At 42.8% G+C, this 21,195-nt stretch overlaps 1 protein-coding gene across 7 annotated transcripts; it reads right to left on the bottom strand.

Annotated features, from left to right (window-relative positions):
* Positions 1–1,187: 1,187 nt before the first annotated feature.
* On the bottom strand, positions 1,188–21,068 carry CYP46A1 (cytochrome P450 family 46 subfamily A member 1). 7 transcript variants are annotated; one of them, XM_084632781.1, is made up of 16 exons: positions 20,649–21,068; positions 16,474–16,551; positions 16,074–16,155; positions 15,361–15,434; positions 13,919–14,005; positions 12,678–12,816; positions 11,490–11,600; positions 10,478–10,634; positions 10,025–10,090; positions 8,513–8,585; positions 7,957–8,041; positions 7,119–7,229; positions 6,698–6,786; positions 6,079–6,145; positions 4,996–5,144; positions 1,188–2,359 (listed from the first exon to the last, which is right to left on the bottom strand). In XM_084632781.1, exons 1-16 carry the CDS (start codon positions 20,774–20,776, stop codon positions 2,338–2,340), a joined length of 1,518 nt encoding a protein of 505 aa, XP_084488907.1. In that variant the 5' UTR covers positions 20,777–21,068; the 3' UTR covers positions 1,188–2,337. The 7 variants fall into 7 exon arrangements, with proteins under 7 accessions (XP_084488907.1, XP_084488909.1, XP_084488908.1 ...); XM_084632783.1 differs by having other exon boundaries at positions 20,682–21,068; XM_084632782.1 differs by having other exon boundaries at positions 10,025–10,087; positions 20,649–21,067.
* Between the last annotated feature and the right edge of the window lie 127 nt (positions 21,069–21,195).

The raw sequence follows: 21,195 nt of genomic DNA, 5'->3' as shown, positions 1-21,195 counted from the left end.
CTGCAGCTCTGTATTAGGGCAAGACTAGAAACAAATCTCATGCTTCAGGGCTTCAACTAGCACAAAAGACCCCATGCAGCAGCTTGTTCAAGCCTCTGCTTGATCCAACATGGCTTTTCTCAGAGGGATGGAGGCCCCCTGCAACACAAGAGAAACAGGACTGACAGAAGAACGCTGCAGAGATTTGGCACAACATCAATCCGCCAGCCTCCAGCCTGGGAAGCATCTACTCTCCCCTGTGGTGTTGGCTCCTAAGAAACTGTCAGGCCTGCAGGGCTGACCTGGATTTGACAGTTGGAAATGAAAGCCTGCCACCTGATGGAAGCAATGGGTAATGAGCACTGATCTGGCACAATCCAGATATAAAAAGGAAAGGAGGACTTGTGGCACCTTAGAGACTAACAAATTTATTTGGGCATAAGCTTTTGTGAGCTACAGCTCACTTCACCAAGTCCTCCTTTTCTTTTTGCGGATACAGACTAACATGGCTGCTACTCTGAATCCAGAGATCGTATTACTATTTTCCCTGTATTGGGACACTTTTCTTGCTTTTTCTTTCATTTTGAGTTTTGTGTGAAAAATTGGATAGGTGCTAATAAGCTCGGGACTAGCAGCCTCTGGGGTTTATCATGGTTGTAAGGACAGCTCATACTCTGGAAATGTTTGCGCTAGGCTGACCAGATTGCAAGTGTCAAAAATCGGGACAGGAGGTGGGAGGTAATAGATGCCTATGTGAGAAAAAGAGGCAACAATTGGGACTGTCCCTATAAAATCAGGACATCTGGTCACCCTAGTTTGTGCTGTTGTTTGGCAAGGTATCCACAGCTCTATCAGCTCCTTCCATGGGCTCCCTGATGGTTCCATAACTCCTCTACCTCCGAGGCTTTCCGACTCTTCAACAGGTTCTTAGCGACAGACACCTGTGCTATTAATTTAGATGGAATATATAGGCCCAAAGAGCCAAAGGTGTCAATGTGACCCTGAAAATGTCCAACATTAAAGAGTGTTAGACAAGGTTTGGTATACAGAAACTTCAACCTGCTTAATATGCTAACCTGATACAGGCTCACCAATTATCTGAACAGAAGATAATCAGGTTCTTGTCCTGAAATCAGGCTACAGAATTCAACACAGAGAGTTCAATATTTTGTAAGGACCCTCAGGGTGAGTGGCAAGAACACTCATGCTGAGAACAAAGCAGAGATTTTTATTAAAGGAAAAAGTCATTAAAGCTCCAGACCTCAGAATTAAAAAGAAATAATAACATTCTAATAGTACCCATGGTAACATTCCTCACAAATGCTAATTAAACTAGCATATTAACACCCTTCTTGTAGACCTGGTGATAAGAGACACAGGACCAGCCTCACCTCTGGCATGCTAGATGAGTCCAATGGTCCAAGTTCCTCAATGCCGAGATGGTGGAGAGCAGAGTCAGTGTTGAGTAACTAAGTTTTACTGCAAAAAATAAGCTGGTAGCTAAACAAAGGGGAACTAAAGATCTAAAAGAGTAATTTCCATATGGTGGTTTGCCCTCTTATAGAGTCTTGGCACTATCCTGAATATTCATGTCAGTGCCCAATCTTCCATGCCCAAATCACATTTCCTCACCGCCATAATCTTAGGGTACACTTATTCTACCTTACTCATACATATTAATGCCCATTATCTGATATCCTGTTACCTTTGGCCTGAACCGTTACTTCCATGTTCTTGTGGTGCACCTTGTTGTTATTAGTATGTTCCAGAATTGGTAAACACATTCAGTTTCCCAAAGTCTAAAAGGATAACCGGTAGGCCATTTATCTATGCCACAGGTTACAAACACTCATGCAAATTTGCTCTAGTTAATAATACAGGACCCAGGTTCCTGCATTACAGCCAAATATAATGATGTAATGTTTACAAAAATTATCCAGTACAAAAATATAAGCCATAATAATATAATCAAACCAGCCAAAAAAGACAGGATATATAATATAGCAACCTAACAGGTTAGCCCTATGGACTACAAGTACCATGGAAAACACATCATCATTGAACATAATTTTAGTCTTTAATTAAAGATATAGAAAAGAAGGAAGAACAGTTAAATCATTTGAAAAGTATTAAGTAAGGCTTTCATTTTAATAACATCCCTTGTTTCCTTTTCAAAGGAACTCCTTCCCTTGTTTGACAGTCTCGTAGATCAGTGGTTTCAATCTGGGGTCCACAAACTATGTCTAAGGGGTCTGTGAAAGGCTGTTGTTCCATAAAACAGTGGTTTTCAACCTGTGGTCTGTGGATCCCTGATGGGTCTGCATACTATGTCGAAGATTTCCAAACTAGTCTGCACCCTCATTTGAAATTTTTTAGGGGTCTGCAAAAGAAAAAAGGTTAAAAACCACAGTCTTAGATGGTATCAAAGATGGTAAAAAATGTCCTTTGGGGAGGGAGAGAAGAAGTTAGTTGCATTCGGCTGGAGTTGTTGTTGAAGGTGGGGAAGAAACACACAAAGGTCAAAGTCTCACCTCTTAGGTGGCATATGGGATTTAGCTGAAACTGGTGATGTCAACTGGTTCATTCTCTCTGGCTCAGTCTGCTCAAGACATCTTTCAGGATTAGAGAGAGAAAGTTCAGGGCCGTGGAGATGGTTGAGGTGGCAACTGGGAAGAGAAGCTTGTTCCTTCTCTTGTCTTTCAGTCAGCCAGCAGCCCAGTAGCCTTTCCCACTCAAAGTCTCTTTTTGAGGATCATTAGGCGGAATCGCCCATCCCCTCATATTTTGTCCACAAATTAGGCCTAATTTCCAACACACCAATTTTGGTTCATTGACTTCCAGTCTCACACTGTTCTTGTTTATCAGGCATGATCTTAACGCAATTCTTGGAGTATACTACTAGGCCTTTTTGTTTAGACTAATTCCATCTTTTTCACCTTTTCCCGTCAACATTATTGGCTATTGCGTCACTTCTATGAACTGTTATTCACTTTTCACAGTTGAGGTCACAATTAGGGTATCTTTGTAGGCCCAATTATCACAACAACCCTCATCCGATAGGGCATCCAGACCTCTGCAATGTCCCCAGCTGGCCTTTAAGAAAAAAGGCATCTGGCTCAATCCCATATTAACCTCCAGCAATATACTTGGAGAGAAAGATAGAGTCCCTTTATTTGTCAGGGAGGAGCAATGCAGAAGCAGGGCTTGGAGCAACCTGAACACAGAAACAGAGCATAACCACAGGCACATGCATTGAGCAGCCAGTGAATTGCTGCCGTTGGGCTGAAGAGCAAGCCTGCTAGCTTGCTCAGCCAACCAGGTGGGGCAATCCATCACGTGGTCTAGTGGATGCATCCCAGCTGTGCTCATTAGGCTGGCAGGTGACTGAGCAAGTGCAACTGCAGGGCCTTATACCTGACTGCATGTGTACCGTAGGACATTACCAAAGACAGTAATGCTGTCGGAGTGATAGCATCAATGTGATAGAGCAGATTATCATGCCCTTATTTATGCTGAATAGTACCTTAGCCCATGAGCTGTCCCACTGAAGTCAATGGGAACTCAGTGTAAGGGGCATTACAATCTGGCCCTACAGGAACAGATGGATGCTGTACCACATCACAGCTTGTCTTCTGCCCATCTTAATTGGAAGAGATAAAGAACACAGTTCAGCTCCAATTATCCTGAACTCCCTTTTATCCAAGACAGGGTCATGTTCCCCATCATCTATTAATTACCATCTATTTCTAAACAGTAGCGTTTTCCCAAGTAGTTCTTCCTTTAATTGAGATAGGCCATTTGGAAGCTAATCCAGCTGAGTGCTTTGTCAGGCATGGAGCATTGTCATATTACAATCTAGCTAATGTCAGTTGTAGAAGTAGGACATGGTAATGCTAAGACACAGCACAACTTTTGCTTCCACTGTGTGTTCACTGAGCAACATGGACTGGGATTGGAGAGAAGGACAGTGTGAAAGACAGAGTGAGAGACAGACAAGAAAGGAGGAAAGACTAGATATGGGCACATTTTTTGGCAAAAATGCCAAGTGAGCAATACCAAAATGTTTTACAAATTCATGGCAGTTTTGTCCAATTACTTTGGCTGAAAAAAACCCTAAAAAGAAAGTTCACAAAAAACTGAAATGCTATATTGAAATTTTCAAAACGAAACGTTTCAATGTTTTGGTTCAAAACTTTTCATTTAGAAATTTACCTTCATTTTATTAAAAACCAAACACTTAAAAACATAAAAAAAGCTTGAAATCAAACCATGTTGTTCAATCCAATTTTTTTTTTAAACTTTTTTGAGTTGCCAAAAATTTTTTGTAAAAAATTCATTTTTTGCTCATTCTGAAACAATTACTTTAATCTATCGGTATTTTGGAATTGCCAATGAACCAGAAAATCCAGTATTTGCACAGATCTAGGATAGACAATAGATGTAGCTTCTGATCCCCTCCCCTGCCATTAGTTTTCATATGCTGAATCATATTCACAGCAAAGATAACATGTACTATTGCAGTTTACAGCATGGATGTGGGAAATGATTTGGGTGCAATAAGAATGAACTCAAACTTTTACCCCCAAACTCAAACCAAAACTGCTGTACAATTCAACCAAGTGTTTGATTCATTGTTTAAGTGCTCATGTGCTTCTGAACTTATGCCCAATGGTTCCACTGAAATCAGTGAAAAATCTGGACCAGGATTTGGCTTTAGGTTTGTTTGTCATCATATGTAGCAGAGTGAGAGATGATATTCTTGTGGTTTTTCCAAGTCTGATGAGAACCAAGCGGTACCGGATTAAAAGTCTGCTTTTTGCAAAGCTTCCAGATCAACAAGATTCAAATAAACATCCACACTGAAACTCCTAAACTTCTCCACAGTAATTACGGGGTGGGCTAACAACATTTTCTAAATAGCACCCCTCAAAAGTGATTGCAAAAATCTCTAAAATCCGTGGGGAAACTCCACCACCATTTGACTCCATTGCTCCCCACTCCCATTATTTTTGGGACCTTTTTGTAATGATCCGTGGTTTCAATATGCACACTACGCCGTCTTTTGGTCTAAAGGTTCCTGTATCCATAATTGTAAAGCTCTGCCCTGGCACCAGCTGAAATTCAAACCTCTGAAGCAGCTTTGCCATCACCACTTTAGCCTCCATCTGTTAAGGAGAAAAGAAAACTCGAAATCAGCAGATGCAAATATTGCTTTGGCTGAAGAGATTTAAATTGAAGACACTGGGCAATTCTGTAAAATACAGAGATTTAAAACGATACAAGCTACGGTATTATTGTAACTCCATTAGGGAAAGAGCTTCCCCTGTGAGGGGTGTTCCTCAGTCACCTGCAGTGTTCCCGAATTGGAGGTACATTACAGACACAAAGATATGTCTGTTGGTTTAAGTTCTAGGTCTTACTTGGAGACGAGGGTACGGATCAATCCACTTTAATAAGAGGATTGCCAGCGCAGGTATAACTGCATTTAGATGAGCCCCATTAGCAGCATGGTAAACTGGAAAAACAGAAGATTCCACACAAGAGCTACAGAGCAGGGAACAAACAGCAAGGCCAGCTTCCCTGCACTGTCCACAAATGTGCATCACGACAGCCTTGGGGAGCCCAGCTCTAAGGGGAAGAAGCCAGGTCAGTAGCTTTGCCTCTATGCCTTTGGGCCTGTCTGGTTGCCTATTGCTTCAGCAACATGGCACAGCATGTACCAATGAAGCAACAGTTAAAATTTGTTAGCTTAACAAAGAGAAGTTTAATGGGTGATCTGACTGCACGGGGAACAAATATTTAATAATGAGCTCTTCAAACTATTAGAGAAAGGTCTGACACGATCCCATGGCTGGAAGTTGAAGCTAGACAAATTCAGATTGGAAATAAGGCATAAATTTGTAATGGTGAATGTGATTAACCATTAGAACAATTTACCAGGGGTTGTGGGGGATTCTCCATCACTGACCAGGAATTATTCTGGGGAAGTTCTATGGTCTGTGCTATACAGGAGGTAAGACTAGATGATCACAATGGTCCTTCCAGCCTTGGAATCTATGAAAAAGGTGGGATACACCAAAACTTCAGAAGCCTGCGTACCTGTGAAAATATCTGTCCAATACAGGAACGGGGTCCCAAAGAAAATGGAAAATAGGTAAAATATGGCCTATGAGGAAAAAAAAATTTTTTTACAACATTTATTCTGATGGCTGCACTGGGATGAGAGATGCTGGTTTATAAGTCAAATATTTCATCACAACTGTAATTTTAATTGCTTAGCAATAACTTCTTTACACCTCTGACTCATTAAGACACCATCTTCCTAACCTAACAGCAGAATAGCATCATACGTCTTTGTGCCCATTTCCTGTTATATGGGGGAAATGACACTGTAAACTCTTGGGGGCAGGGATGGTCATTCATTATATATTTGGACAGTGCCCAATGCAATGGGCCCCAATCTGATTTGGCCTTTGGGTGCTACTCCAGTCTAAATGTTAATAATAAATAATAATAATACCCTCCTTTGTAAAGTGCTTTGAGAACTGCAGATAAAAACCTGCTGTATAAAACACAAAATTATTATTATTAATAATAATAATGCTTGGATTTGCATCTGAGCATAAAGCTACAATAATAAACATATTTTCCCTGTTAAAGCTCTTACCATAATGGTTACTCAGTACGTTTTGGTAACATGGTAGTAAAATATACTCACTTTGGTGCATCTTTGCTAAATCGGTCAGGATTAAAGGTCAGTGGGTCCTTGAAAAACTTTTCCAGCCTTCCCATGACATATGTGCTGAACTGCCAATAAAATGTGTGTTTGCATTATTTATGAGATGCACACTACTAGAGCCTCTCTGATGGCTCACAAGGACAAAAATAATTCTGTTTGTCTCTAACTAAACACTTTGCATCACCCTCCCCATCACTGGATCTGACGTACTGCCACAAACTGGGTCCAAAAGCCCGATTCACACCTTACTCTTTTGGTCTTCAGTGCCCAATTCTCTGCTGCCGTAATTCCCCTGAAGTCAATGAACTATGCCAACAGGGAATTCTGGCTCTGCAGTGTCTAACTCCATTGTGTGTGGACCTATAACCTGATACATTTTGGATGCAGCCATCAAACTCACAAAGAGAGTAGTGTTTGCTGGAATTCTGATGCCTTCAATGATATTTTCCTTTCCTGTCCAACGTATGGTCCCTGAAACAGGAGGGTATAATCGGAGGGATTCTTTGAGAACCTGTGTCAGCACAGAGGAACAAAGAGTTAATTATTACAACATGGGGAGAAGAGAGATGATGTCAATTCTTCCCCCATAGCCTTTCCAATCAGGTCATTGATCTGGAGGGTGAACAATATAAGTAAGGCTGTAGCTAGAGAAGCTGATGGCTAGCAAGGCAGGACAGCTAAATACATATACTTCTGCCCTTCTTACTGCCTTGTGTATAAGGAGAACACTGTGAAAAAAAAACCCACAGCAGCTAGACAAAGAGCCCAGGTCAACTGCCTTGGGCTTGTGGGGTTTGCACCACAGTGCTAAAAATAGCAGTATAAAGTCTATTACTACTCAGGTTGGAGCTCAGGCTCTGAAACCAGGTCAGTCACCCCAAGTCAGACTCTCTGGGGTGGAGTTCCAGACTACAAACCCATGTTGTCAAAATAATGGCAGAGATTCACTTGAAACATATAGTGAATGAGAAACCTAGTTCTATGCTCCGATAATAATTAAACTAAGCAGGCAAGGATTTCTGTGCCATTTCAGAGTGAAAACCCAAGAACATCTTTTCTCCCAAGGTTATGCTACCCTGAAAGCTCAGAATAGCTAGGACAAACACTGTCAGAACTGATCGTTGCTTTGATTGTATAAAACAAAACCAGTTCAGAGTCCCCTAATGGCTGTGCTATGACATGGCAAAAGTGCTGCAAAACAACGCCAACTGCCCTTTGGCCTCATTCTCCTACTGTACCTGTGACAAGTACTCCAGCTTCCCAAGATCTTCATAGTCAATGTCCCTCTTGGCTCCAATAACCTCATCCACTTCAGCATGAAGTCTAGAGGTATAATGAAGGAGAAGCTGTAGTTACCGACATCCATTTCCTGCTAGGCCAGGTGAACGCTCTTTTTTTTTTTTAAACTGTCCTAATATTGAGCCTGACCTTGCCTTCCTCCCTCAGACAAAATGCCTATTGATTCCAAAGGCTGACTGCCTGAGCAAATATTCCAGGATCAGTACCACGGCAGTATTCATAAAGCATAATACAATCAAATGTGATAAATCCCATCTGCAGACCAGACCGGCTTTGTATAAAGGCTTCTAAATAAATTACTTAAATAGAATTGAAAAATCTCAGTTCCATGTTTTTTATTTTACAAGTGTGAAATTGCATTAAATATTATTTATTTTGGAACACAGGTTAGGATTTATTATGAATAAATACTGGTTATTTAATAGTCCTTATAATTATTATGGGGCACAAGAGTCAGAGAGCTGTCCTGGCAAACTAAGCGTGGAGTGTACATACCTTTCTAGTATTTCAGGTTGCCGTCCCAGTTCCATTATTGTAAATGATAACTGATTAGCAGTTGTCTCATGACCTAAAAATATTGAGAATCTATTTAAAAAGCAACACTGAAAAAATTACTATTCTATACAAAATTAATGGTACCAATACAACTGTGACCACAAAACCAGAGGCCAGATTGAGGCCTCTTAAAAAAAACAAAAGCCCCAAATGCTTAATTTTAATACTGTGCTAGGCAATAAATGAATGAAATCATATAAATGTTGAAATATGCATGTAAGAGGCCTTCAACAATAAAAACCGCAAACAGATTAAGCTGCAGATCAAGCCTATTATTTCTTGTCCTACTTTCAGTGGATACGGAGAAGAACAGATCTCCATCTTCTTTAAAACAGTCCTTAACATTTCTGAAGAGTATCAGGTCCCCCCTCAATCTTTTCTCTCAAGAATACACATACCAAGTTTTAAATCTTCCCCATAGTTCAGGTTTACCAAACCTTTTACCATATTTGTTGCTCTTTTCTGGACTCTTCAATTTGTCCATATCTTTCCAGAAGTATGGTGCCCAGAACTGGACACACTACGCCACATCCGTGATGAGTACAGCAGAACAATTACCTTCCGTGTCTTACATAAGGCACTCCTATTATTACATCCCAGAATGATATTAGCCTTATAACACTGTTGTCTCACATTTAATCTGTGATCGACTAGAAGCCCCAGAGCCCTTTTCAGCAGTACTACTTCCTAGCCAGTTACTCCCCGTTGTGTGTTTGTGCATTTGATTTTGCCTTCCTATGTGTAGTAATTTTGCACTTGTCTTTATTGATTTGCATCTGGTTGATTCCAGACCAATTTGTCAAGGTCTTTTTGAATTCTAATCCTGTCCTCCAAAGTGCTAGCAATACCCCCCAGCTTGGCATCATTCTTAATTTTATAAGCACACTTTCCACTCCATTATCCAAGTCATTAATGAAAATATTGACTAGTTTTGGATGAAGAACAGACCCCTGAAGGACCCCATTAGATGTGTCCTCCCAGTTTGATAGAAAACCATTGATAACTATTCTTCGAGTACATTTTTTTCAACACAGTGTGCCCCCACTTTATAGGGATTGCATTTAGACCACATTTCCCTTAATGTCTTTTAGCTGCTTTCAATGAGATCTAGGGGAGGAGACAGCATCATGAGACTAACCAGCTCTTTGCAGACCACCATCAAGTGCTGCTCTGTGGACCACAGTTTGGGAGCCACTGGTCCAGATAGTCTTTGCTTATGTTTATCTGATGAGTGGGAGGGTTAAACGTCATTTTCTTATTTCTCACTCCAGATCTCACTCAAACTGGTTTTACACCACTATAACTTGCAATGGAGTTACTCCTGACCTACACCTGTGTCAGAGAGAGAATCAAGCCCTTAGTAACTCTCATGGTAGACCCCTGGGAACGTGTACTCTTTTCAATAGCTTCCCACATTATGTGTCAGAGTAATAAAGTAACTATCATACAAACCAGCAATGAAGAAAGTGACAAAGTTATCCAGAATAGTTTCATCATCTCTAGTCTCCTCCTGAGCTGCTGGGATAGGAAACAAAGTAGTTATAAAAGTTCACTTTGCCCCTTTAACAACATTTTGGGGACAATGGGGGTGGGAGGGAGGGGGGCTAGAAGGGATGGGGAGGCTCAGTGGTGACCTGGAACCCAAGTTCTGATTCCAAATGTAAAAAGAGGTATATGTTAAACTCAGAAAGGGGCAAAATCTCCAGGACAAGGTCCCACTTGTAAACAAACCCTTGTTTGGATCTTCAGCTTGAAAGAAACATTCCTGAACATGTTAGAAAGGTCTGTAATTCAAAGTTCAGATCCAGAAGTGAATCCCCAAATTTTGGGTGTGTTTGGATCCACTGTTTAACCCTGCAAAACAACTCACAGAATAATGAAATCAGAGAAAGTTGAGTTTCCTACCATCCCCTTTCAGGATCTGTGTAAGAATATCTTGTGGGACTTCCTCCCCATTCTGGATGGCCTCTTGCCTCTGCTCAATGCATTCCTTTCCTACACGGCGCAGCAGTCTCACACTTTCCCGGACCTCCTTTATCAATTTTTGTTTTCCTGGCATGTACTGAATATAAAATGCACTTGGTCATTTTACTAGCTTTGCAGAATAAACCAAAGAGGTGTAGAGACTAGGGCTGGTCAAAACTGTTTTAAATAAAAAACTGGGTTTGATTAAATGAAATTTTTTGCTAAAAAATATTTGTTCTCCATGGAAAAATTAGATTTTTGTGTTGAAAGACCAAATGCTTGAACACTGAAATATTTCAATTTGGATATGCTGCCATAGCACCTCACAGCAGCTGTAATTCAGTTCAGCTGCCCCTCACAGCAGCTGTAATTCAGTTCAGCTGCCTCATGCACCATGGCCAAGGACTCCCAGGAAGTATCAAAATGCACCCTCTCCTGCATCATGGGAGATGTAGTCTAACCAGGGTGTCTGACCTATAGAGGCAAATGGGAGCACAAGCCATCTGAACTACAACTCCCATGAGACACTGTGGCAGCATTTTCAAATCAAAATATTTCGGTTTTCAGTTGAAAAGTTTTGGTATATGAATTTTTGCTTAAAAAAAAAAAACAAAAAAACACGTTCACAGGAAGAAAACCCTTTTTCTAACCAGCTCTACTAAAGACCATGATCCTTTTTTCAGATACATTTATGTTTCTATTCAGAGAGAGAGAGAGAAGATAAGAAAATATTTTGTTCAGTGCATGAGTTTCTTAAATTGCTACTGAAATTTTATTTCAAAGAGAGAAGAAAAGAAAGACACAGGAACCATTTCAATCTGTTGATCCTTTTTCTATTGCGAAAGGGCCAAAACACACAACCCCAGCCCACTGTGCTCACCAGTCAATATGCATGCAGTGACTACAGCTTCACTCTGAAGAGAGCATTAACTTAAGTGAGATGTGTACGGACCTGCACAAATGGGACACGTATCTCGTTCATTCCTTTCATGACCATGGACACGGCATGTGGGAAAGGTGTCTGATCATCCTGCAGCGTGTTTAATTCTATGCCAAAGGCCACCTGAGGATATTGAGAGAAAGAGGCAGCTATTTGCTGATTAAACCCTTCTGCTTATTGCATCTATAATTAAAAAACACATGAATAGACCCATGCCCTGTTCCTATATCATGCTAGTACCTAAGGGTTACATTCTACCTTTAGACACAGCCCTGAGCAAAGGGTGGTATCTAAAGCCCAGAAGCAGCCCCTGGGAGAGAGAGAGGCTCAGAGACACCGCTCTGTGTCACACTACTTACCCAACGGGGGTAGTCATTTACTGCTCCCTTCTACCAACCTCTTGCTGACTCCTGCAGAGAGGGTGCAGCCATGGCAAGTTTTTGTTGATGCATAATGGCCATGAAACACTATACACACACACATATGAATTAAACACTGACATGTTCCTTTGAGATTGGAGGAGAGGGAGAAGAAGACACAGACCTGGAGAGCTCTCAGGCTATGTCTACACTGCAGGCGTGATCTGCAGCTTAGGTACACCAAAGTTAGTACACCAAAAACGGCAACGTAGGCTTCAGCATGGGCTGTACAAGCCCATCTGGGACTCTGGGTATGCACTCATGCTGCTAGTCCACACTGAATTCCTGCTACTTTTAGCGTGCTAGCTAGATGAAAGCTAGCACTGGTATGGCTACATGAGGTGCAAATCGCACCTCCAATTGCACAGTACACACAGCCTGAGGGTAACAGCCCCTGAGCAAAATTTTCAAAACATGCCGAAGTCCTATTTCCAAAGCACATAAGTCACTTAGGGGCTTCTAAAGTGGGACGTAAAACACTTTTGAAAATGTTTCCCCTCTGTCCCTTACTACAGATCAGATTCTGCCACCCTTGGGCAGGTTGAGTGGTAACGTATTCCGCGAGTAGTTATCTTACTCCATACTGATGTCAGTGGGTCTAGTTATGGAGTACGCTACTACTCTACCTGTGTAGGGGTGGTACATTCTCACCCTGAATTAGACTGGCATTCAGGGGAAAGTTTTCTGTTTCATAGCTACAGCCCCTTGATTTTGGTCTAGGTATCTGCACTATAACTTTTCTGTCACTTACAGTGAAAAAAGGATGTCAGACAGTCTGTACCTTTGCAAGAACATCCAGAGTCACTCGGCTCATCATGCTCATGATGTCCACTTCAGTTTTTCCATCTGCTTTTTCCTCTAGCTTCTCCATCAGCTCCTCTACTTTTTCATTAAAGGTTTCCATCAAACCAATCAGGTAGCTGGACAATTAAAAAAAAATATTAGTGATGGGGCATCTTTGTTCAGAGAAAAATTATCTTCGCTTATTTTACAAAGGAAAATTTAGAGAATAAAAATTTTTCAAATGATATTTTAAATCCTAAACTAGTTACATACATTTTTCCAAATTAAAGAAAACACCTGGTATAATCACTTGCTTAAGCACAACAGAACGAGCTAAATTCTGCTTGCACTACTTCTGTGGAATTCAATCCTGCCAGAGATAAGAATAACCACGGAATGAATCACTTTCAGAGCAAAGGGCTTGATTCAAAGCCCACTGAGGTCAATGGAAAGACTCCCACTGACTCCAGTGGGCTTTGGATCAGACCTGAAATGAAACATAATGCCTAGATTTAGCTTACCTTTCCCTCTGAGCATAGGCACTGAATTTTGTTTTTCCTGGGGTGCTCCACCCTTGCTCCGCTCTGAGGCCCCGCCCCTACTCTGCCTCTTCCCACCCTGCTCTGCCCCCTCTCGAGGCCCCTGCCCACCCATTGCTCTCCACCCTCCCCCATACACCTCCCGCCAGCTGCCAAACAGCTGTGGCTAGTGGGTGCTAAGCACCCACTATTTCTTTTCCATGGGTGCCTGAGCCCCAGAGCACCCACGGAGTCGGTGCCAATGCCTTTAAGTACAGACACATGAGGAAAACTAAACAAAAACCCTACACAATACTAAAGATGTTTCTCCTAAAGACTGGAAGCAAAGGAGTCAAGTGGTATTTGAAGTCACTCTTTAGATCCTTGAGAGGCACTCAGATAGGACATATGGTGTCATCACTAGATGTCTAGATAGATAGCTCTGCAAAACCTGCTGCTGCTGCTAGTGTCATTGAGTGTATATGGATGTAAGTGGGAGAACCAAATTAGTCTCTATTTACTGTACGTACAATACGGCCAAGTTATGGTTGCCATAAAAACAATGCATTAAACTTTAGATAAAATGAGAACTATCCATTGAATGACTGCAGTTATTTCTAAATTGAAAGTAACTGGGGAAGGGGGAGAAATACCTGACACATTTTAATAACTCCCCTCTGGAGACAATAGGGAGCTAATCTCAGATATAGATTTGCCTTACGTTCGGCTGAAAGCTGGATCCATAATTCTCCGTTGCTTGTACCAGTGATCATGGTTAAGATCAGTCACTAAGCCATTCCCTAAAAATCTAACAAAAAGATGAGGATTAAGGAAAAGAAAAAGTTTCTGGCAAGGGATTTGATATGAAGTTTTCAATTCTTTCAAGCCACATGTATAGCAGCCTTTCCGCATCTGCCTGAGCTCTCATTAGCCTACTCGGTTTTATATTAGGGAAATATATTGTAATTTCGAATTATAAATATGTTCTTTTCTCAGGAAGCACCAAGTTGGTCCAAGCACATTATTCCACTCATGCCACTGAAGGAGGAAATGACTTTAAAAGACAGCTGGATTTGTAGAGTGCCTAGCACAACTGGACCTTGATCCATGACTGAAGGGTCCTAGATACTACCACGTGCAAAATCATAAATAATCATATCTGAAGGTCCACATTATATGTTTCAGGTTTCAGAGTAGCAGCCGTGTTAGTCTGTATTCGCAAAAAGAAAAGGAGTACTTGTGGCACCTTAGAGACTAACCAATTTATTTGAGCATAAGCTTTCGTGAGCTACAGCTCACTTCATCGGATGCATTCAGTGGAAAATACAGTGAGGAGATTTATATACACACAGAACATGAAAAAATGGGTGTTTATCATACATATATTTCCCCATGTTTATTCTCCCCTTCCCCCCACACCCCCACTGTTCCTCAGATGTTCACTACAAAAGGTTTTCTTCCTCCCTCTCCCCCGCTCTCCTGCTGGTAATAGCTCATCTTAAGTGATCAGTCTCCTTACAGTGTGTATGATAAACACCCATTTTTTCATGTTCTGTGTGTAGATACATCTCCTCACTGTATTTTCCACTGAATGCATCCAATGAACTGAGCTGTAGCTCACGAAAGCTTATGCTCAAATAAATTGGTTAGTCTCTAAGGTGCCACAAGTACTCCTTTTCTTTTTTCATTATATGTTTCAGTAGATCATGCTAGCAGGGCAGGATAATTTCCCCCTCTCTGATGAAAACCAGCAGCTGAATACCCCCATGCACAATGGAATGATTCAATCATGTAAAGGGCAACCAGTGATTGATTTATTTTTTAAAATAGTCTTGTGCAAAGTTTCATCTGCTTTGGGTTTAACTCATAGGAGCCCAACTGTTCTGAGGCTAGGTGCATATCCCACAGGGGAGGGATGTGAAAGATAAAGGACTTCCATGTGTACTCTCCATTGTTCCACTAGGAAGACACTTGATTCTGTTTGAGTCTCATCAAGTTAATATAATGGGTGCCTTGTGCCCAGTTGTGACTGGAGTTTAGCCACAGATCCCAATTTAAAGTCAAATCCAGAATCGATCAAAGCAAATTGAATCCCTTCCTCCCATTTTATTCATTTCTAAATTTGTTTTAAGCACACAATGCTTTTGATTGGAGTTGGCCTACCTCACGCCAAATAGAGCATAGAGTTTGCCATATGTTATTCCATCCTTCGGGTACTGTGGCATCATCAGGAACTCCTAAAATGAAATCCCACAGTCAGCAAATATAAAGTGCAATTCGTTTCCCAAGTAGACTGTAAAGAGCCATTCTAGCATTCAATACTTTCTTTGTTTTATCAAAAGTCCACAGGCAACAGGCTCCACGAATCACACAAACTTGCCCCGTGAACTATTAGGAAGGAACACATTTGTCTGCCAGAGTTATTTTAGAAGGTTTGGCTCCCTCATTTGCACACTTACAGAATTTAAGGCTTCTCTGCAGGCCTAGCCCTAGAACACCTTTCCTCCCAGGATCTGAAACTGCCTTACAAAAGTTGCTCAAATCTCACATCACTATTATTCCTATGATTCAGAAGGGGAAACTGAGGCATCTAGCAGTTAGTGGACTAGTTTTTGGAAGTGTTGAGCACCTGCAGCTCCCATTGACTGCAGTAAGTGCTGCGGGCATCCACTATCCTGTAAAGCGATGTCACAAGTGGCTTAAATCAAGGCAACAGTAAAGTCAAATGGTACAGCAAGAACTAGAACCTCTGGCTCCTAACCTCATACTCCAAACACTGCACATTTGAATGAAATGAAACACCCTTTCATTTTCTAGGAGGACAGATGGCTGGGTAGATGGATAGGATGATTCCAGTCAGATGATTTATACAGTACCTTTACTCCTTCTGGACTTAGAACCATTAGCGAGACTCTGTGAAAAGCATTAAAACGCACAATGGGGCCATACTCCTCTGCCCTACACCAGAAAGGAAGGAGAAGAATTATGGTGCAAAATAACACATCAATCATGTGTGAAATGAAAACACCCTCAAAGGAACACAACACAGTGTAATGTGCATTGCTACCGTCACACCTAGGCAAAGCACTTACAGCAAGACCTGACTCTGTCACTGACTTGCTGAGTGACCCTGGGCAAATCACTTACTCTCCTTGTGCCTCAGTTTCCCAATTTGCGATATAGGGTTAATGATGCCAGCATGTCCCCCTCTCCTGTGTAACACTGGGTGGCGGTGTGGTCCAATAAGATAAAAGTTATTGAGATATAACAACTTACCATTGTATGAAGAGATCAAGTGCCAGCTCATTTTTCTTTAGCATCCTCCAGATGATTGGCAGGTGTCCCAGTAAAAAGCTGGAGAAAACAAAACTAGATCTTAGTCTAATCCTAAGGCTGAAACACTCCTCTCTGTCCATAGGACTCAAGTGGACGGAATGAAATATGGGAGATAGATTTAAAGGCTGGAAGGGACTTGGCAGGATGTGTTGGTTCAGCTCCCAGAACGTGCAGGTCTTCATGAGGCTGGGAACGTTGCCATTAACTTTGCTGTGCGAACTGACACAAGTTAGACCTTACGTATCAATTTCTCCATTTGTAATAATGGCGATCACGTTTATTTGCCTTTGAAAAGTGCTTTAAATCTTCATTTGAGGACAAGAGTAGATCATGTTAATGAGTGTGTATTTTTAGACACATTGATCTCATGTGGCTTGTAAGCTTTTGTAGAACTTAGTCACATTGTTTTGGTTTCCATTGATGTGCTGTCTGCATTGCTTGTATTTTCTTTCCTTTAAAGAAAGCACACCCACAACCCATAGCCCCTCCTAAAAGACACATTCCCCGCCACCCCCTTCCCAGATGTTTACAAGGCAAGACTCCCTCAATTGTTCTGCAGAGTTCTCTGCATTCTGTAGGAAGGTCTGTGAACAGAGACTGAGCACAAAGACTCTGCTGTTCTGTAAAATGAGACAGTCTTTTGTCTGTGTAAGAATCTGAGACGTTTGGGATTACAGGTGGTAACTGTCTTGGCATCAGTGACAAAGGGACCCAGTGCCTTCAGTCTAATATTCCTGAATCCATGCTGTAGTTGTTATACAATTGTATGTACAGAAGAGAGAATGTGGGCCCAACTCTGAACTTCTTTACACCATGGTAACTCAGTCAGTGGTGTTACAGTGATGTAAGTATGATTAGAATTGGCCCCTCTCTGTCTACATGTTCTGGTTTGTTCAAATTATGAAATAAAGAGGAAAAATTAGAAGGGAAAGTACTGGCTAATATGGAAATTACAAAAACGAATAAAAGGCGTTGATCCATCAAATGCATCAGCTTTATTTAAGACCCATGTGTCAATTCCTTTAGAGGCGAGTTGAGAATTCCCACTGACTTTGTATACATCTGAAGTAGGATCTGGCTCAGCAGCTTCCTACTCCAATTTCTCAAAAAGCCAACAAGCTGTGCTTAAGGGGATCAGTTTTCCAAATGAGACACAGATAGCTGCACTGTTGTTCTCGTTAAAGTAAACAAGTTATGATAAAAAAAAAAACCCACAGGTTCCCTTTCTTTATGCTAGATTCTTTTAGTTACTTAAAAATGTCAAGCATTTAACAAAATTACCCAACCATTTATAACAAACCCTTTTAACCCTTTGTGTGTGTGAGTTAGTGGAGTTCCCTTCTAGTAACTGGCCCAAAAAGGACAGGATCCCTCCTGCTAACGGTTAGCTAAAGAAATTCTCCTTTAGCTGAGGTATCAGAAACCTGTGTGTTTTGAGCATAAAGGAGCAAGGTTGTAGCCCTGACTCCCCTTGTGCATGTCTCATTTGTTGACTGTCGTTGTCCTCACCACAAATATTTTTCTTCAAATTTCCCACCAGTGCAAGCCCGCCAGTGCCAGAGCCACTGGTGGCAACAATGGTGGGAATGCTTGTATACACTGGCTACCAGTGGTTTAATTCACTATGACAGAGGAAAGATGGCCAAATGGTTAGTGCACTAGCCCAGTACTTATGACAGCTGGTTTCAATTCCCTGCTCTGTCAAAAACATTCTGTGTCACCTTAGACAAGTCACTTTGTTGCTCTGTCTCAGCTCCCCATTGGTAAAATTCGTATGAGAAGAACAATGTTAAAAGCGTGTGAAGGGCTCACCACAGTGATAAGAGCCCTGCAAAGCTTACCATAGACAGTATTGTCCAGCTGTGTTTAAAGCAGTTCTAGCTGTTGGAATACTGGTGGCAAAGATGGCCTGTCTACACTCATGCTCCCACTGTTTGAGCAGCACCGGTGCTTGAGAAAGGTCTAGTACAGGCAAGGCCACTGTCTGAATCTTCCCCTATGTATGCTCTGGCCCAGTGGCTGGCTGATGGGGACGGAACATGCCAATGGTCCTACTCTAGATCACTTCGCCACCCCCACCCCCACGAACCCTGCCATGGAAAGGACAGCACCATATTTTCTTCCACTTATGCTTTTTTTTCCAATGGGACACTTGGTGGGACTCAACACATAAAGTTAAGCATGTGCAGAAGGGTTTGCAGGATCAGGGCCTAAGATAATACAAACCATATATTCTTCACTCAGGCCACTGGCATATTTTTTTAGAGGCTGTCGGTGTGCCATGCTAATTAACACAGAAAGCACTGTGTGGCCCTAAATGACTAAACCAGCATACCTGAGTCACACATCTGCCTCATTTCACACCCCTGTGTCATTTCAAGTCCATTGTTTTCCAGGGCTCTGCAGTGATTCTTGGAGTGCAGAGGATTCTTTGCAGAAGTCCCTGACTCCAATTGGAGCTGTGTGTGTGAGGGGGTTCAGCATCTCATAGGACTGGGCTCTTAAAAATGGTTTCCTTTATCACACGAACAAAGATTCAGATCAAAGGACTACAAGGGGACTAGAACACTCATTAAACTCCTGGATTCCTGACACCTATTGTGCACCACGCTGATACCTTTGCTCAGGTTGGGATGTATCGGCATGTGACAATTATCCAAAAAATGTCCGTTTGGAAAGACATCTATTTTTCCATGTTTCCCTTTAGAATCCTCATGTGAAATAAGCCTTTGACGGGATAACCAAAGTTGTGAGCCGTTCAAGTGAGAAAAATGGCACAAAACCCCAATGCAAGGATCGCTTTCACACCTATTCAGCGGAATGTTTTAATTTAAAAGTGCTCATAAATGAAGGCTCAGAGCACCTTAAACCATTTACCCACCATTTCTATTCTAAAGTATACAAGAGGGCATCAAGACCAAATAAAGCTGATACTAGGAGCCACACAAATGTCAACAGAATGCATAATACAGCCGTGCTGGAAATTAAAAAGGGATATGGAGATCACAAGCCTTATGCTGAAGGATCCTACCTGGGCTGATCGCTGAAAATCAAACCAAAAATCCTTAAGGAGAAACAGACAAATAAACAAGCCAAAACTTACCTTACATGGTGCCACAGGCCTGGAAAGCCATTTTGATCTAACTACCAACAGGACTAGAGCTGGCATATCCCTAATATTAATGTGTAGACTCTGAACAGAAAGACATGATAACTGCAGTTACACAACCAAACCTGATATCCTGGCCTGGCTGCTTATGCAACAGAATGCAATTACTGTGTCTGCTCACATACTGGTATGTCCCCAGTTTACTAGGGCACACAGGCCCAAAGCCAAGGTGAAATAAGCAGCCTCAATACCGCTACATGAGCTGTTTCTCCTTGCTGCAGCAAAGCCACTTTGGTGCTTCACGTCTCTTTACCGCTGTCCATATCTGTTGACCCGTGGTTTTTTGCCAAACCAGAATGCCTACGCTGTATCGAAGCGGGTGAAATTATTGTCAGCTGATGTGGTCCAAACATCCTGATATGACCACGGGGGGGGGGGGGGGGGGTTGTGGCCAGCAGGGTCAGTTTAAAGACAGTGTACTGATAGAAACAGAGCTTCAAACGTAACTGGTGCGCTAGCCCCGAGATGGATCCCAACCCCCCTCCGGGATTGCCAGAGCCCAAATCCTACAAATGCAACGCAAAGCCAAACCCTCCAGGTAAAAGATTCAAAGTGCCTCTAAACAGGCTTTTACCTCCTCCAGCATAAAAGGAGAAATCCTGACCTCATTCAAGTCAATGGCAAAGCTCCCACTGACTATGCCAGAGCCAGTTCTGCACCCGAAGCGGGTCAGGCCAGCACGCCTGCTCCGCAATACCAGCAAGGTCACAGGCAGCCCTCCTGGAGGGAGAGCAGCCCCCTCCCCTAGTTCCTCATTGGGCCATGCTGGCATTAGCAGGGCAGCAGATGGGCCCCGATGCACCCAGGCTGGCGAAAAGGGAGAACCTGCCACCCCAGGGGACCAGGCACTGGGGTGGCGCTATTGAGATGCCTGAAACAGCAAGATCCTTGCCTCCCCCCGAGCCCCTGTCCCTCCCCGGGGGCTGGCTGCGGGCCACCCCCTCACCTCGCTCTCGGGGCGCCGGGGATGTGATCGTACTTCGCGTGGATGGCTCGCACGTAGCAGCAGTAAAGTCCGAAGGCCAGGAGGCAAAGCGAGAGCAAGAGGAGCAGCAGGGCCCCCAGCCCCTCCATAGCCGCGGCTAGATCGCTGGGCAGCCCCCGCCCGCCTCTCCGCTCGGCTCGGCTCGGCTCGGCTCGGCCGGACGGGTTTCCGACTCCCTGCCGGGGCCCTGCCCTTCAGGCAGAAGGCGCCGCAAGGCTGGGCTTAAAGAGACAGGCAGCCCTGCCGCGCCTCCCCCGGCAGCGGCCAGGTCCGGCCGCGGCTCTTCGGCCTCCCCGGGCTGGGCCCTGCAAAGCCAAGGAGTCTGTAACAGCCTGTACCCAACTCGGCCCGAGTCCCCCCGGGGGAGCCTTGCTGCTCTTCTCGCCAGAGGGGAACCAGAAAGTTAATAATCACCCAAGGGAGCTGTCAGCACAGGGCCAATTCCACGGAAGGGACACAGGGAGGTGAAACTCGTGTGTTACAAAGAAACGCTGGACTTTTCTCCCCT

This window comes from Lepidochelys olivacea (genome assembly GCF_965140295.1).
Source record: "Lepidochelys olivacea isolate rLepOli2 genome assembly, chromosome: 6".
NCBI classification, from domain to species: Eukaryota; Metazoa; Chordata; order Testudines; family Cheloniidae; genus Lepidochelys; species Lepidochelys olivacea.
Note: the sequence above shows the minus strand (reverse complement) of the source record. Positions and strands in the feature narration are given on the sequence as shown.

Bases quoted from the DNA above. Each gene is read 5' to 3' on its own strand.
- CYP46A1 (XM_084632781.1), bottom strand. From the start codon at position 20,776: ATGGAGGGGCTGGGGGCCCTGCTGCTCCTCTTGCTCTCGCTTTGCCTC. The intron at 12,817-13,918 runs GTAAGGCAAATC...TTAATTGTCCAG, and splicing joins GATCCAGCTTTCAGCCGAAC to CTACCTGATTGGTTTGATGG. The intron at 7,230-7,956 runs GTACAGTAGGAG...GTGCTGACACAG, and splicing joins AGCTGGAGTACTTGTCACAG to GTTCTCAAAGAATCCCTCCG.